Genomic DNA, 16,647 nt, shown 5'->3' on the forward strand with positions numbered 1-16,647 from the left:
CAGAGCACCGCAGCACTAAACCGTGAACATTCATCACGAACACTCACAGTTAAAGGACCAGGGGTCTGTGGGTCCCCTTGGTGCACGGGCCCCATAGCAGTGGTGTGGTCTGCTACGCCACTGTGATCTGACATCCTTCTATCATAATCACAAATAACTTTTTCAGCAGTTTGCTCTAGACCACATGAGCTAGCCTTCACTCCTCACACATCAATGATGGTGTTTCTTCCTTGGTCGGTACTGACTTCTACTTCTGCTTACTTGTCGGCTAATCTTTGATTCTACACTTGGTACAGAACTGATCACTTGCTGTCTGATATTTTCCACCACTAATGCCATTGCCACCTGATATATCCCACCACTGACAGGCACCATTGCCACCTCATATATATCGCACCACTGACAGGCGCCATTTCCACCTGATATATCCCACCACTGACAGGCACCATTGCCACCTCATATATATCGCACCACTGACAGGCGCCATTTCCACCTGATATATCCTACCACTGACAGGCGCCGTTGTCACCTGATAGATCCCCCCATTGACTGGCACCATTGCCACATGATATATCCCAACAGTGACAGGCGCCATTGCCACCTAATATATCCCCCCATTGACAGTCGCCATTGCCACCTGATATATCCAACCACTGACATTAGCAATTGCCTTCTTATATATCCCACCACCGACAGGCACCATTGCCACCTGATATATCCCACCACTGACAGGCACCATTGCCACCTGATATATCCCACCACTGACAGGCACCATTGCCACCTGATATATCCCACCACTGACAGGCGCCAATGCCACCTGATAGATCCCACCACTGACAGGCGCCAATGCCACCTGATAGATCCCACCATTGACTGGCACCATTGCCACCTGTTATATCCCAACAGTGACAGGCGCTATTGCCACCTAATATATCTCCCCATTGACAGTCGCCATTGCCACCTGATATATCCCACCACTGACAGGCGCCATTCCCTTCTAATATTTCCCACAACTGACAGGCACCATTGCCACCTGGTATATCCCCCTGTTGACAAACGCCATTGCCTTCTAATATATCCCACCAATGACAGCTGCCATTGCCACCTGGTTGTGATGTTATGACTAATCAGTGTATACTTGGAACTATAAGCCCATTGGGTCTCCATAGTGAGGTTAATGTTTTCCTATAAGTAATAATAATGTTTGTGGCCAATGATATTACGGGGCTAACAAGTATCTGGCCTCATTTGGCCGACAGCTATATCTCCTTTTCCAGACTCCTCTTAAGAACCAAGTGGTAGAATTCCAACATGCCAGAACCTTCTTTTCCCCCAACATCTGCTATCGAGATGTCTATTTTGTATGTCCGGCTTAAAATTTGAGGTGGACCTCTGTTCTTATGGTCTCCATCACTGCACACATAGTACCACTCTGACCAGTCCCACCAGTATCCATTCCATTACACCCATCCTGCTATTTGCATGTTCTTTGCTCTTTCTTCCAGACCTCACAGCTTCTTGGGCTCAAGATCTAATGAATTACTTAATTACTCATGTGAAAAGAGAATAAGAGCCGGGCAGGGGAGAAAGTCAATGGGATTACTGGTCAGGCTGGTGGGTGACCAGTGATTGGTCATTTCATTGTAAAGAGTATACAATATGCAAGTGCAACCCCGTCCATATAAATAGGCTGTATGAGGGTCTGTAAGGGGAAATCTACAGGTGTCTCTAAGAGAAGGACACAGTGTACTGGACACATCTGGACCATGAGAGGCGACATGGAAGCAAAGTCACCACCAAAGGCTCAAAGAAAGGTAAAGTTACTATAACATCCTTTTACCCATCCAACCATCCATTCATAGTAACAATAAAGCTCATCTATTGCTGAGTTCTTGTAGAGACCTAATTCTTATAGCTGAGGGGTTGCCTCAATGGTCTCCAATCCAGACAATCCTAGAAGAACCATCAGGAGAACCATTGTCTTTCCCGTATCATTGCAGGTTCAGTGTATCAGTCTGGCGTGTAGGCATCTAGGCTTTTTAGCTCACAGAGCATTGTCTAGACCAGGGGTAGGGAACCTTGGCTTGTAGTTTTGCAACAGCTGGAGAGCCAAGGTTTCCTACCCCTGGTCTAGACCTAATTATATACTTTAAGTTGTAAAAGTGCCATACCTTTTTTGACAGTCATCTCCTGACTTTTCAATACAGATGAACATTTGGCACAGCCAAGTGTTGGTATATTCTCTATAAGGAGGGCTAAGTCGCAGTCAGACTACTTTTCCCTCCTGGCTCCAGGTGGTGATAACCCGACTCGACCCTTCTCTCCATCTGCGGGAGGAGAGTCAGGAGGCCGTCATATACCTTTCACAGTTGGCCAAACCTTCTTCAGGTGGAGGGTCTAAGGTGTAGAGGAGCACCTTAATGTTCTGTTCACACTACCACCATCAGAAGCTCCATTGGCCATTCCATCGTCCTTATTGGGAAGAATATGTCTCCGAGCAGTTGTTCTTCTTGTCAAAATGACGGAAACCCCAATGGATCCCCATGATTATATCTCAACGCTGTGCAATTGTTCATTGTGCAATAGATCATCATCAATGTTAGTAGGCTCCTATGACAGAGCAGATACATGGAGGGTTTTGTTGGTAGTGGGAACAGAATTTTCAAGCACCTTGGGGGGGGGGGGGGGACCCTAAAAGGGTCTGATACTGGGGGGGACCCTAAAAGGGTCTGATACTGATGGAATGCTGGAAGTATCTCTATAAAGTTGTCCACATACTGGATGGCCAAACCCCTGTGGATAGATCAAAATCACTTTAAGTCAAAGAGTCTTGTATCAACTCTCTGTATGAGTCATGTCTATCTAAAAAGCTCTACTGTAGTGGTGGTGGTGGTAATGGTGTGTGTGCAGTGGTGGTGTGTGTGTGGGCAATGTGTGTGTGTGTGTTGGGGATGTTTATTACCTTTCTCGCCTATAATAGATTATCATAGTTAGTTAGAAGACCACTCGGTGAAGACGGTCTTACGATTGCACCTAATCAGGGTTGGAGTATGACCTCCATTAATATAATATTTTATCCTCGACAGCTCTTGAAGCCACAAGTGGAACGAAGAAGACGAGAGAGGATTAACAGCTGCCTGGAGCAACTGAGAGTTCTCCTGTCTAAGGCGATGAAAAATGAGGTAAGGCTGGTGGGACTCACTCCTCATATTTACTATATGGCAGTACTCAAACTTTAGTGTGATGGTTATAGATATACATGTCTAACACCTTTATTTCATACGATTGCTTACATAGGTGATGTGATCAGCGCTCTCCTGCTATAGCCTGCCATAGGCATAGTGCATCAGCAGATCAGTCACGGCAGACACGGAGGCCTAGTTAAGGCCTCGGCCTGACGGGACAACCAATCGTCAGCCTGTGATTACATTGGAGGAGAAGGGTGGGGTTAGTGATTGGTCTACTGAACATCTTAATACTGTTCGGATGGTGGATTGCTATTGATAGCGGCATTTAACAAGTTAGATGACTGACACTGGAGTGATCTCTGATGTCAGTCATTACCAGCAGATGTTATCTTAACCCGTCCCATGATGTAACTGTATGGTGTGGATCCAAAAGGGTTAAAAGCGACTCTGTATCGGCATGCAGCTGGGGGTCAGCCTTACTTCAGATGCCAGTATTTTGAAGAAAGACTACTTTTATTGCTGCAGTGGGGAGTCAATCCAGTGTGGCATAAAGCACCCATGTCCTAGGCCTGAGGCGCCTCTCTTCCCGCCTCCATCCAGACCAGAGGCGTGTTAAAAGTTAAAGGGAACCTGTCACCCCAGCTTCCAGGGTGAAGCCCACCCGACCCCATGGTGGAGCCCCTTATTCTTACACCTTCCTTGAAGTCCCGGTCCTGGACCCCGTCCTGTTGCCGAGAAATCCCAGTCGGAAGTCGTGCGCGCGCTCACCAGAGATGAGTCCGAAGTCCATTGAGAATGACTGGAGCAGTCATTGTCTATGGGCGTCAGACTCATCTCTGGTGAGTGCGCGCACGGCTTCCGACGCAGATTTCTTGGCAACAGGACGCGGACTGGGACTTCAAGGAAGGGGTAAGTATAAGGGGCTCCACCGGGGGGTCGGGCGGGCTTCACGCTGGCAGCCGGGGTGACAGGTCCTCTTTAAAGGAGGTGGAAGAGAGGTGCCGCAGGCCTAGGGCATGGACGCTGTAGGCCACGCCAAATTGACGCCTCGTCGCAGCAATAAAAGTGTTTTTTCCTTCAAAATAATATGGCCAATGCCAACCCCTAACTGGACACAGCGTGAGGACCTGTACAACACAGTAAAGGCGGTTTTGGGGTGGCTACTGCCGGTACAGAGACTCTTTAAATAACCTTAGGGGACCGAGTCCAACAGGGTTGATTGAATTTTTAGACAAGATTTTTACAATGTAACCTTTTTTAAAACTCTTTCCATTAAGAAGGTGGGATTTAGATGTTAAAAAATATATTCCAACAATTTCATTCTATTGTAGCAAAAGCTGAAGAACCCGAAGATGGAGAAAGCGGAGATCCTGGAGTACACCGTCGAATTCCTTCAGTCCAAAATGAAGTCTGCAGAGAGGTTCCATAAAGACCTCCAATCCATGGATTACCAATCCGGCTTCCAACAATGTCTTCAAGCCACTGTGAACTTCATGGCCCGACATCAGCGGTTGTCACCTTCCCACAAGGACGTTCTCTTCCATCACTCTTCTTTTACAAATCTCTGCACGATGGCTTCAAACGTCGACCAATGTTCCCTCCGCCGCCAAAGATTAATGCACCCCAAGTCTCCTGGAACCTCCCCCCATAACTACAGCCCGGCTTCACATGATGTCCACAGTGACTGTCATCCCGACCAAATGTGCAGGTCATGGAGGCCATGGCTGTAAGTGGACAATAATGTTGTACCGAGCATCGCTACAGGGGATGCAAGAAGAGATCAGATGCACTTGGGCTCTGGTGACTAAGGGGTCTCGAAGGCCAGAAGAGAAGAGTCCAGTATATAAATAGTGTATGGCCAGGGGGACCCTTAAAGGAGCCTTAAAGGGGGTTTTCCACAAGGCAAATTGGTAATATTAGATGTTTACCACATACATACATATATGTAAAGGAAAAGAAATGTGCTGTGTTTTAGGCCAAATAACCTACATCATGTACTGTTCTTCTCCCCCATGGACAGGATCACTTCCTGTTTCCTCTCCGGGCTGTGGCTGTGCAATAGTGCACACACTTTCCCACAATCCCCCTTGCTTGTATACACAGTAGAAACTAACCCCTAAGTGTGTCAAACAGAATCTGATGTAAACTGTCCATAGCAGCCAATCACAGCTCAGCTTTCTGCCCTGGTAAAATGAAAGCTGAGCTGTGATTGGTTTACAGTTTATATCGCTTTCTATTTTGCACACTTTGATGTGGGAGTAACTGCTAGTACTTTCTTAAAGGGGTTCTCCGACATAAAAAAAATCAACAGGTGTCAGGAAGTTATACAGATCTGTAAATTACTTCTATTTAAAAATCTTCAGTCTCCCAGTACTTATCAGCTGCTGTATGTCCTGCGGGAAGTGGTGTATGCTTTCTGGTCTAACACAGTTCCCTCTGCTGCCACCTCTGTCCATGTCAGGAACTGTCCAGAGCAGGAGAAGATTTCTATGGGGATTTGCTGCTGCTCTGGACAGTTCTGACATGGACAGAGGTGGCAGCAGATACACCACTTCCTGCAGGACATACAGCAGCTGATAATCACTGGAAGCCTGGAGATTTATAAACAGAAGTAATTTACAAATCTATATAACTTTCTGTCACCAGTTGATAAAAAATAAATAAATGAAAATTGCTGAAATACCTCTTTAACAAAGCAGGAGATCGCAGCTGAACTGAGCATGCCTGACCCTCTCAGTAGATGCCCTAAGATGGTCGTAACCAAGGGCAACAGTATAAAACAAGTCAGGGTGTTAGAATCTGCTCCTAATGGGAATCCCATGAATTTACCATTGTCTTCTTTAGTGACCCTTTACTATCACCTATAGATTAACCCTTCCTTATTTAGAATTTTTGAGAAAAGTTGTGTAGAATAGTAAGCAGGTGGTCTCTAACGATTTCCAGTAATACAGCCCTTATTGTTATCCTTTCCGGCATCTGGTGATTCATCGAATCCTTGACTACTTGAATCCTATTGACAGGTCAACCATGGTTGCTGTTGGTTAGATATATTGGAAAATAAATTGCCCCTAAACAGGCACTTAGCCCCCCCCCCCACACACACACATCACCACCACCACCACCACACGCTCCGTAACCCAATGAATAAACCAGAAGAACCAGAAAAACATTGATCCTGACCCTAAACCTAGGATATATGACATTGTAGAGAACCACAAGTGATGGAGGACATGAAGGATGGTTCCACCTACAATACCGTGTTCTCCTACTGTATCCTATCTACAGACGCGTATAACGCACCAGGTTAGGTGGCTACTGCCAGTTGTTGGACTAAGCTGCGGGGTTCTACGATGGTCTCCTCATGTTGTGTGATGGTACTAGGTATAGTTTTATTTATATTGCTATGATGTATATTGTACATTTTGTGTATGTATAGACAATAGACTAATAAATGAGTAAAATAAACCAGTCAAAGTCATTGTGATTTTGTGAGAAATTCCATAAATAAGCTTCGGGCCTAGTGGCCTTCTCTGGTGACATGATAACCCTCCATAGAGCAGCGGCATAATGTCTCTCCAATGGAACATTCGGAACTTGTGTAAAGTAGAATTGTCTTAGTCGCCCCTAGCAACCAATCAGATTCCACTTTTCATTCCTCACAGACCCTTTGAAAAATGAAAGGTGGAATCTGATTGGTTGCCAGGGGCGACTGAGCCAGCTTCACTTTACACCAGTTTGATAAGCTGGAGCCTTCTGCTCCTGGGCGATCACGTCCTGTATTTCCATGTCATGCACATGGAAACAATAGTACAATGGAAGAAAAAGAAGCCTCATAGTGTAGTACAGCAGGACAATAAAGGGTCATATACCGGGTAGGATCGGTACTAACATGTATGTATAATAAGAAACAGGTAATGGTAGAGAAGGAGAATAAAGACAAGAATCCTGGATCCTTCCCTGAGATGTGAGGAAAGAATGGTTACCATAGTATTATACTATGCGTATAACAAAGGGGTAACCTCAGACTACTTCACCGCCACCACCGCTGCTCTAGTGTTCTTCTCTAGTATATCCTTATGTAATAGAAAATACGTGACGTCCTCCGCCCTCAGGGCTGGGTGTGACCCTTCCTATAGTTATATCACAGCAACAATGGAGAAACTAGAGCACGCAAACAAGGATGTCGGAAGTGTGGTTCATATTGTATACAACAGTGACACCTGCAGGCCATGAGGAGGAAGAGCAAGCATTGGGTGGAATATAAAAGTGAAGGATTATTATGAATTATTATTATATTTATAAATTATTATAATAGATTATTAGGTATTATTATTGATTATTATTGTTATTATTATTGATTGTTATTGTTATTGTAGATTATTATTATTTTTATATATTATTATTATTGTAGATTAATTATCATTATTGTAGATTATTGTCATCAGATGCTCAGCCGCGATTGGCTGAGCACAGTTATGAGCAGCCGATGACGCGGCAGAGGCCGGCCGGCACTCAGGACGGACGGAGGGATTCGGCCCGTCCGTCCGAAGACGACATCGCAGACTGAAGATCGGAGACGAGTCGGCACGTGACAGGTATGTATAGCGCACTACACTTCCGGGTACACGGGTGGGGGTGGTGGGACACGGGAAGGGGGTCATTCACAGACATAACATACATTACAAAGTTGTATAACTTTATAATGTGTATTATTCTGTCAATAATTCTTTACCGCCGCACTACCCCTTAATTTAACATCTTAATTCATGTGAACTGAGGGCAATTGTATTGAGGTGCATAGCAGGTGTAGTATAGAGGGGCATTACACATAGTAGCTTTCTAATAGTGAATGTCTTTATTTATGATTGGACATCAGTAATAGATCAGGGAGGGTCTGACTCTGGCTCTTTGCACACCAACCAGAGTATTACTCAGACTGTATGTTTGTCAGTGGTCATGTGTCATACTCCAAAATGTCTCATACAAAAACTGTCTTTGTTGTCCATAACAACCAATCGTAGCCCCCAGTGCACCGATCCGCCCCGGCTTCATTTCATCCCCCAGCACACTTGTCCTACTAATATTCATTAGAATGGGCGGGCTGGGGGCAGATGCACTGGGGGTGGTAGTCCCGCACCCGGTGCACCAAACCAACTAAACTGGTAACAGCATGGAAATGGTGCCGAGGATGAAGGTAACAGACTTAAAGGAGAAGTCCGGGGAAAATTTTTATTAAAGTATTGTATTGCACCCCAAAATGTTATACAGATCCCCAATATACACTAATTACGGGAAATGCTTATAAAGTGCTTTTTTCCCTGCACTTACTACTGCATCAAGGCTTCACTTCCTGGATAACATGGTGATGTCACTTCCTGGATAAACATGGTGATGTCACTTCCTGGATAACATGGTGATGTCACTTCCTAGATAACATGGTGATGTCACAACCCGACTCCCAGAGCTGTGCGGGCTGTGGCTGCTGAAGAGGATGGTGGCAGGGGGACACTGAGGGACACAGGGCACTGGAGGGACACTGAGCATCCCCCTGCCATCATCCTCTCCAGCAGCCACAGCCCCACAGCTCTGGGGGTCGGGTCATGCCATCACCATGTTATCCAGGAAGTGACATCACCATGTTATCCAGGAAGTGACATCACCATGTTATCCAGGAAGTGAAGCCTTAATGCAGTAGTAAGTGACAAGTAAAAACAAGCTGAGACACCACCAAAGCTGTGATGGCCGAGTGGTTAAGGCGTTGGACTCGAAATCCAATGGGGTCTCCCCGCACAGGTTCAAATCCTGTTCACAGCGCAAAGGTGTCAGTTTTAGAAAAAAAAGTTGTTTCAGATATCGGACGAATTAAACACTAATAAAGTTAGTAAAATTATAACACTAATATAAGATTATAAAAAGGAAAAAAAACAATAGTAATGAGTAGAGCTACCAAATGTAACAATACAACAAATGGAATATGTGTACGTGTCAGAAAATCCTTAAAATAAAAAAATGACATAAGACTTTTTAGCCTTTATACCAAGCGTAATAAGCTTTTTTTTCTTTTACTTTCAATAACAATTAATATTTAAAAAAAAAAAGGTAAAAAATGCCAAACAAAAAAAGATAGGCACTGCTGAGATTCGAACTCAGGATCTCCTGTTTACTAGACAGGCGCTTTAACCAACTAAGCCACAGCGCCCTACTGCCTAGAGCTGTTGATGAAATGTCAATATGCAAAATCAGATGTCCAAATCAAAATTGTCAAGATTGGTTTTGGCAATTTTTTGTACCAAACATTGAAAATTTTTATGAACTTAGTGGTCAGTGATAGCCTGAGCAGCCATTACCTGTGTGTCACCACAACACCAGGAAGTGGGGAAAATCCCTTTAAGAAAGGCTCATGTAAAACATATCCCACCTTTATATATCAATTCACTTAAAGGGGTATTCTAAACACAACACAAATCCCCTAACAGGCCATTGAGTCATCCCTCAATCTCACGGATAGGGGCCCGAGTCATTGCTTATGACGGAGAGTTGCACATGCCGCCACTGCTTCATTCATTGCCTAGGGAGCTGCTGGTTGTTTATGTAGCGCAAAAAGCCTATAGTATAAAAAGTAGCAAAATTCTAATAAAAATAGCAAAACTAAATAAATAGCATAATTTTTTAAAAAGTTTTTTTGAGTTGTTATAGACTCTGGTATGTCCATCTATAACAGAGATGGGGAACCTGTGGACCTTCAGCTGTTGCAAAACTACAATACCCATCATGCCTGGACAGCCTTTGGCTGTCCAGGCATGATGGGAATTGTAGTTTTGCACCACTAGAGGGCCACAGGTTCCCATCCCTGGTCTATAAGATGGACGTGCTGACCACACAACCCCGTCCTCATACACCACTCTCTTACCTTGTAGAACACAATGAGTATTCCTGCTTCTCACCCCTCCAGGTGAGACTTCCTGTCCCAGTGTAACCTGATCCCCACCCGGCTATACAGTGAGGTAGGAGCAGGACACCTCTCGGCTTCTGCACTCGCCTGGATCTATTGTCTCCTTCACGAACCTTTGTCCTTTTAGTGCAAGTCTATGAGCGTGAAAGGAAAAAGTAACAAGAACAAAATCCCAACATACACGTACTGTATCTGTAATACGTATTGGTGACAAGTCATGTATATCAGCTGTGATGGCCGAGTGGTTAAGGCGTTGGACTTGAAATCCAATGGGGTCTCCCCGCACAGGTTCAAATCCTGTTCACAGCGCAGTGGTGTCTACTCTTACAAAATAAAAGTGATTTGATGCTCAGGAACATTAACTTTGGTTTGGTTAAAGGGGTTGTCCATTTTTATCATGTTGTTGCCATATAAGAAAACATACTAAAAATGTTATACTTACCTCTCCTTGCTCCCCCGGTGTCCCGATACAGTCGTTGGTGTCCCCCACCATTACTACCAAGACTAGGGACATTACCATAAGGCTCTTTTGGCAGCAGTAGAAAGGGATGTCCCTGGGGGCTAACCTGACCTGAGTCCCAGATATAGTCTACTGCCAGGGATACCCGCTTGAATGATGAAAGGATGTCCTCTCTACTGAGCCCAAATTCTATGTTGTCTTGGATAAAACTTTTCTGAGGACTGTGGAGACCTCATCATTAGCAGCCACAACCGGCCCCCTGACCAGCAGCCATAGAAAAGAAGAAGAGAGACTTCTATACTGCGCTTTACGGCATCCTGGGTCCTTAAGATTACATCCATCCTCAGCAGGTAAGATGGTTCTCTTTTATCTTGTCTGACTGCCATGCCAAAATTGTTAGTTAAGACATCCAGACAGCGGCATAGCTACCATGAAGGCAGGGAAGGCGACTGCTATGGGGCCCTTGCAGGAAGGGGGCCTAGAAAAGACATGCTCCGCCCTCATGGTAGATATGCCACAGACAGCAGACCACCGCACCCCCCCTTCCCTAGGGGCCCAGAGAGGGACCTGCCACTGGTATGATCAGAAGAAGAGGAACAGAGGAGCAGGACCTGCCAGGTCCTGCACACACAGAAGGAGAGGGATGAAGGACCTTATCACATGACCCAAAGGTCCTCAATACTTTCAGCCGGACTACAGGAGGAGGGGGAAGCCAGGGAGCTGTAGGTGCTGTGTCTATGTGTGTGTGTAAGTGTATGTATCTGTCAGTGTGTGTATGGATGTACTGTATCTGTGGGTAAATATGTATATGTCAGTGTGTGTATGTATCGGTGGCTATAAATGTCAGTCAGTGTATGTATGTATCAGTGGGTATATATCTCTGGCTATTTATGTATATGTAAGTGAGTGTCTGTATGTATCTGTGGGTATATATATGTATATGTCAGTCAGTGTATGTATGTATCTGTGGCTATATTATGGTCTATTTATGGTGTATATGTCTGCACTAGTGTCATCGCATTCCAGTGTAAATGTGTGTATATCTGTATATCAGTGCTGTATCTGTATATATGTTAATGGTGCCTCTGTGTGTGTATATATGTGCGTCATTGTGTGTGTTTGTGTGTGTCTTTTGCTATGGGGCCCCATGAATCCTAGCGACACCCCTGCATCCTGACGGTGGTGTGGCGGTATTATAGAGTCACAATATGTGGGTGTTATCCAGTCACAGTATTGAGGGGCTATCCAGTCATTGTGTTGTTGTATTGGGAGGTTAGGTTATGGTGGGGTTATTTAGTCCCAGTAAAGCTCTACTATATGGCTTTTATGAGGGTTTTCTCTTTATTTGGAATATGTTGAATAGTAAAGTACAACCCCTGGCAAAAATTATGGAATCACCGGCCACGGAGGATGTTCGTTCAGTTGTTTAATGTTGTAGAAAAGAAGCAGATCACAGATATGAGAAAAAACTAAAGTCAATTAAAATGACAACTTTCTAGCTTTAAGAAACACTAAGGCCGGGTTTACCTACATCCGGCGGAGTTTCCCTGTGGTGCAGGAGAAGAGTACTGGAAGGAAATGTGGTGTACCTCGGGGATGATGTTATATCGGAGGATTGGCTGGTCACTTGCCAGATGGTGAAGTGTGACTTCACGACGGAGGTGGTTGGCCAAGATACAGGCGGACCTTGGGGTGTTACTTCGTGACGCCAGTGCCAGTTGGGCACACAGGTGTGATGACACGCCTGCTTTTATTTTACAAGGCCGGTTGTTCCTTTTTCCCCTGTGAACAGTGTCCTTCCCAGTGTCCACTGGGTTAGTGTGATCGCCATTGGCCAGAGTGGTGTAGTGACTATCGGAACTGCCACCCACAGAAAGGGGAAGTGTCCCAAGGTTAGGTGATGTGCTGTGTAGGACCACTGTAGAGAGCTATCTAGCTTGCGTCCTTCCTCCACAATGTCCAACACGAAAAGCTCCTACACTTCCTCCACCCATGTGACTTCCTTCCCTAGCGTAACTAACGTGCGCTGTAAATGAATAGTGCAACACAAGAAATAAAGAAAGAGCTGATAGGAGAGAAGAAGAACAGATTCCTACTGGTCTGCAGATTCAGGTGACACATTAAGAAACAATAACCCTTTATACACTTCAGCTGTGCAGCTTCCAAATACTCATATCTAATAGAGTGACATCTAATGGCGAAACTTTAGCACTACTTTTATCACCACACAAGTACAATAGGTACAGACTTTTATGAAGGGTGTATATAGCAGTAACACCCGTGGTAGGACACCACAGAAACGCATCTTTGAACTGTTCTCATTGCTTTCAATGGGACAGTTGAAAGCATTCAGCGTGCAAATAGTGCCGACAGATCGCCGAACTTATCCTGTAGCGTCCTGACACACCGCCGGTTCGGTGATGCGGCGGCTGCATCCACTGGAGTCTATGGAGTGCCGGAGGCCTTGTCGATATCGACGCATGTATTTATACACCGGCTTTTGTACTCCAAGGAAAGGTGTTCCCAGCCCCCGATTAACCCTTGTGACCCCAGCCCTGCAGCAGAGGGGCCCTTGGTGGCAGGAGGGGCAGTGCTCTATAGGAGATGTCCTCATCTCCGGCTACCCCCAGTAGAGGGCTCCAATATGAGTTGTCCCCCTCACCCCCTATAGTAGTTCACCTGCTCTGATGGCTCTGATGCTGCCTTCTGTAGCAGCTGACCCCAAAGGAGATGTCCCCTCCCCCCCCTTTGAGGGTTCACCAGCTCTGATGCTGCCTTCTATAGCAGCTGACCCTCTAGTAGGTACTAGATACTTTAGGGGTACACCTCACAGGGGGCCATCTACTCCTGGTCTGCTTCCCCCTATAATAGATATCCCCTGTGAGGCAATCTACTTTAGGGGTACACCTCACAGGGGGTCCTCTGCTGCCCTAGATGGCCCCTGTACGTATAGGAAAAAAAAAGTGATCACAACTTATATAATAAACTTATGGCAACTGATTGGAACTGATGCCAAATGATGTTTTTTATTTAAAAAAAGGATAGAAAACCTGATGATAGAAAATCTTTTTGGCATCAGTTGTGACATCAGATTGGCATTAGTTGTGGTCAGTTTTTTCCCCCCCCAAAAAATGGATGCGACCTATATATGTAAACCTAGCCTAACACAAACCAAAAAATAAAAATGTGGTAGTCAGTAACATTAAATTTTTTAGACCAAGCAGAGGGAAAAAATTATGGAATCACTCAAATCTGAGGAAAAAAATAATGGAATCATGAAAAACAAACAAACAATAGAACACTCCAACACATCCCGAGTATATTATTGCACCACCTCTGGCTTTTATAACAGCTTACAGTCTCTGAGGAGTGACAGACAGGACTCCTCATCAATCTGCCACCAATTTTCTCTCATTGCTGTTGCCAGATCAGCTTTGCAGGTTGGAGCCTTGTCATGGTCGTGGACAATTTTCTTTAGATTTTCTGTACGTAAATCCCATTTCCTTTAGGCGGTTTCTCACAGTTCGGACACAGACGTTGACTCCAGTTTCCTCCCATTCGTTCCTCAATTGTTTTGTTGTACACACGTTTATACATATGTTTGTGAGACATATTGCGGTAAGTTTTCTGTCTTGACGCTTTGATGTCTTCCTTGGTCTACCAGTTTTTTTTCCTTTAACAACCTTCTCGTGTTGTTTTGTATTTGGTCCAGATTTTAGACACAGCTGACTGAGAACAACCAACAACTTTTACAGCATTGCGTCATGATTTACGCTCTTTTAGGAACTTGGTGCAACAGCTCTCCAAAGTGTGGTCAGACTGAGGGCCCTATTCCACGGAGCGATTACCGTACAGATTATCGTTAAATTGTTCGAATCTAAACGATAATCTTTCGGTTGAATAGCAGTTAACGATTAACAACCAAAGGAGAAATCGTTGCTCGTTTAATAAGACCTGGACCTATTTTTATCGTTGCTCGTTTGCAAAACGTTCGCATTGAATAAGACATTGTTCGCAGTAGTGACGAGCGTAATAGCGACGACAAGACGACCGCAAGAACGATCATAAGTAACGATTATCGTTCCGTGTTATGACCTGATCTCTGTTTAGTCTGTTCCTGGCTTTGGCTTCAAATCTTTGGCAGATAATCTGTCAGGTAATCTTTCTGTGTAAATGGACCCTTAGTTGGATGATTCCATAATTTTTTTCCTCTGTTTGGTCTAAAAAATTAAACAATATTGACTACCACATTTTTATTTCTGTTCATTTTGACTTAAGGTTTGTGTCATATCTGTGATCTGTTTTTTTTTTTTCTACAACATTAAACAACTGAATGAACATCTTCCCTGGCCGATGATTCCATAATTTTTGCCAGGGGTGTCCTCTAAAACAAGAAGAAAAGAAACTAGGTCCCACCGAGATTTGAACTCGGATCGCTGGATTCAGAGTCCAGAGTGCTAACCATTACACCATGGAACCATTTGTTGTGATGAACCCTTCTGACAAAGTCACACTGAGTGTCTGACACACTTGATGGTTATGTCTTACATGGCACCCATTGAAGGAGGCCCTAGGGTTTCTTTCTACCAGGGTGACTTTGCGATGCCTTAACAATTGTCTGTTTGGTTTTGCACGCAGGCTAGTGCTCTGGGAGTGCGGCCTGTGATTGGCTGAGTGGCCTGTCAGCTGACCGGCCATTCTGAAGATAGAGCGCGCGGGACCCGGGGATGAAGACAGCGCGGAGAAGAAGCCTGGACAGGTAATGTATGATGCTGCAAGGGCTGCAAGGACATCGTTAACAATGTCCTTGCAGCCCTCGCTCAACGATCATCGGGCCGTGGAATAGGCCCAGTAAACGAGCGGCGATCTAGCAGAGGGGGGGCCCTTCTGGACCTGATCTTAACCAATAGGCCAGACAGAATATCAAAAATAGAGGTGGGGGGTCACCTAGGTAATAGTGACCATAACATAGTAAGTTTTCAATTGTCCTTCAATAAAATAATTAGTAGAGGGGCTACAAAAACATTAAATTTCAGGAAGGCTAATTTCCAAAAACTAAGAGAGGACCTTGGGAACATAGACTGGGACAATGCCTTCAGAAATAAAAGTACACAAGAGAAATGGGACATATTTAAGAGCATCCTGGGTAAATCGTGTGAACGACACATACCATATGGGAATAAACGTGGTAGAAATAAGAGAAATCCAATGTGGTTAACTACAGCTGTAAGGGGTACAATAAATGATAAGAAACAAGCATTCAGACTACTAAAACAAGAAGGTAGTGGGGAAGCATTGAGCAACTATAGACAGAAGAATAGAATGTGTAAAAAGCAAATAAAAGAAGCAAAAATAGCAACAGAAAGAAGGATAGCCACAGAAAGTAAAACGAATCCCAAAATATTCTTCACTTATATAAACAACAAAAGACTTAAAAACGAAAATGTTGGTCCCCTCAAAAATAATCTGGGTGTTATGGTGGAGGGGGAAGAGGAAAAGGCCAATCTACTAAATACATTATTCTCTACTGTATTCACAGAGGAGAATCCCATAACAGACGACATGACTAGGGATAATATAAATCCTCCCATAAATCTCACCTGCCTAACACAGCAAGAAGTGGGGAGACGCCTTAAAAGCATTAAAATCCATAAGTCACCGGGCCCAGAAGGTATCCATTGTAGAGTTTTGCAAGAATTAAGTACTGTGTTAGACAGACCCTTATTCCTAATATTTATAGATTCTATTACGACAGGGATTGTTCCACAGGACTGGCGCATAGCTAATGTGGTACTAATATTCAAGAAGGGGTCAAAGAGTGATCCTGGAAACTACAGGCCTGTAAGTCTAACATCTATAGTAGGTAAAGTATTTGAGGGGTTTGTAAGAGATGCTATACTGGAGTATCTTAAAGCGTAACTGTCATTTCAGGGCCATTTTTCTGAAAACATTAAATATCAACAGTACAAGCGATTTTAAGAAACTTTGTAATAGGTTTTATGTACTAAAAGAGTTTCCTTCTGTAGTGAAAAAGCAATCTCCCAGCC

At 44.4% G+C, this 16,647-nt stretch overlaps 1 protein-coding gene and 4 non-coding genes across 5 annotated transcripts; 3 read left to right on the top strand and 2 right to left on the bottom strand.

Moving 5' to 3' along the window:
* Positions 1-1,766: 1,766 nt before the first annotated feature.
* On the top strand, positions 1,767-5,084 carry LOC138784406 (transcription factor HES-7.1-like). The gene is made up of 3 exons (XM_069959966.1): positions 1,767-1,814; positions 3,087-3,182; positions 4,520-5,084. Exons 1-3 carry the CDS (start codon positions 1,767-1,769, stop codon positions 4,916-4,918), a joined length of 543 nt encoding a protein of 180 aa, XP_069816067.1. The 3' UTR covers positions 4,919-5,084.
* Positions 5,085-8,920: 3,836 nt separating this feature from the next.
* TRNAS-CGA (transfer RNA serine (anticodon CGA)) lies at positions 8,921-9,002 on the top strand. The gene has a single exon. It is a non-coding gene; the product is annotated as a tRNA-Ser (tRNA).
* A 311-nt stretch (positions 9,003-9,313) lies between these two features.
* Positions 9,314-9,387, bottom strand: TRNAT-AGU (transfer RNA threonine (anticodon AGU)). The gene has a single exon. It is a non-coding gene; the product is annotated as a tRNA-Thr (tRNA).
* Positions 9,388-10,367: 980 nt separating this feature from the next.
* TRNAS-UGA (transfer RNA serine (anticodon UGA)) lies at positions 10,368-10,449 on the top strand. The gene has a single exon. It is a non-coding gene; the product is annotated as a tRNA-Ser (tRNA).
* Positions 10,450-15,007: 4,558 nt separating this feature from the next.
* Positions 15,008-15,079, bottom strand: TRNAQ-CUG (transfer RNA glutamine (anticodon CUG)). The gene has a single exon. It is a non-coding gene; the product is annotated as a tRNA-Gln (tRNA).
* Between the last annotated feature and the right edge of the window lie 1,568 nt (positions 15,080-16,647).

This window comes from Dendropsophus ebraccatus, chromosome 1, assembly GCF_027789765.1.
Source record: "Dendropsophus ebraccatus isolate aDenEbr1 chromosome 1, aDenEbr1.pat, whole genome shotgun sequence".
Classification (NCBI taxonomy): domain Eukaryota; kingdom Metazoa; phylum Chordata; class Amphibia; order Anura; family Hylidae; genus Dendropsophus; species Dendropsophus ebraccatus.

What these genes read in the sequence shown, in the direction of transcription:
- LOC138784406 (XM_069959966.1), top strand. Translation starts at nt 1,767, where the DNA reads ATGAGAGGCGACATGGAAGCAAAGTCACCACCAAAGGCTCAAAGAAAG. An exon ending in CACCAAAGGCTCAAAGAAAG is followed by an intron (nt 1,815 to 3,086) that starts GTAAAGTTACTA and finishes TATCCTCGACAG; the next exon opens with CTCTTGAAGCCACAAGTGGA. An exon ending in CTAAGGCGATGAAAAATGAG is followed by an intron (nt 3,183 to 4,519) that starts GTAAGGCTGGTG and finishes ATTCTATTGTAG; the next exon opens with CAAAAGCTGAAGAACCCGAA.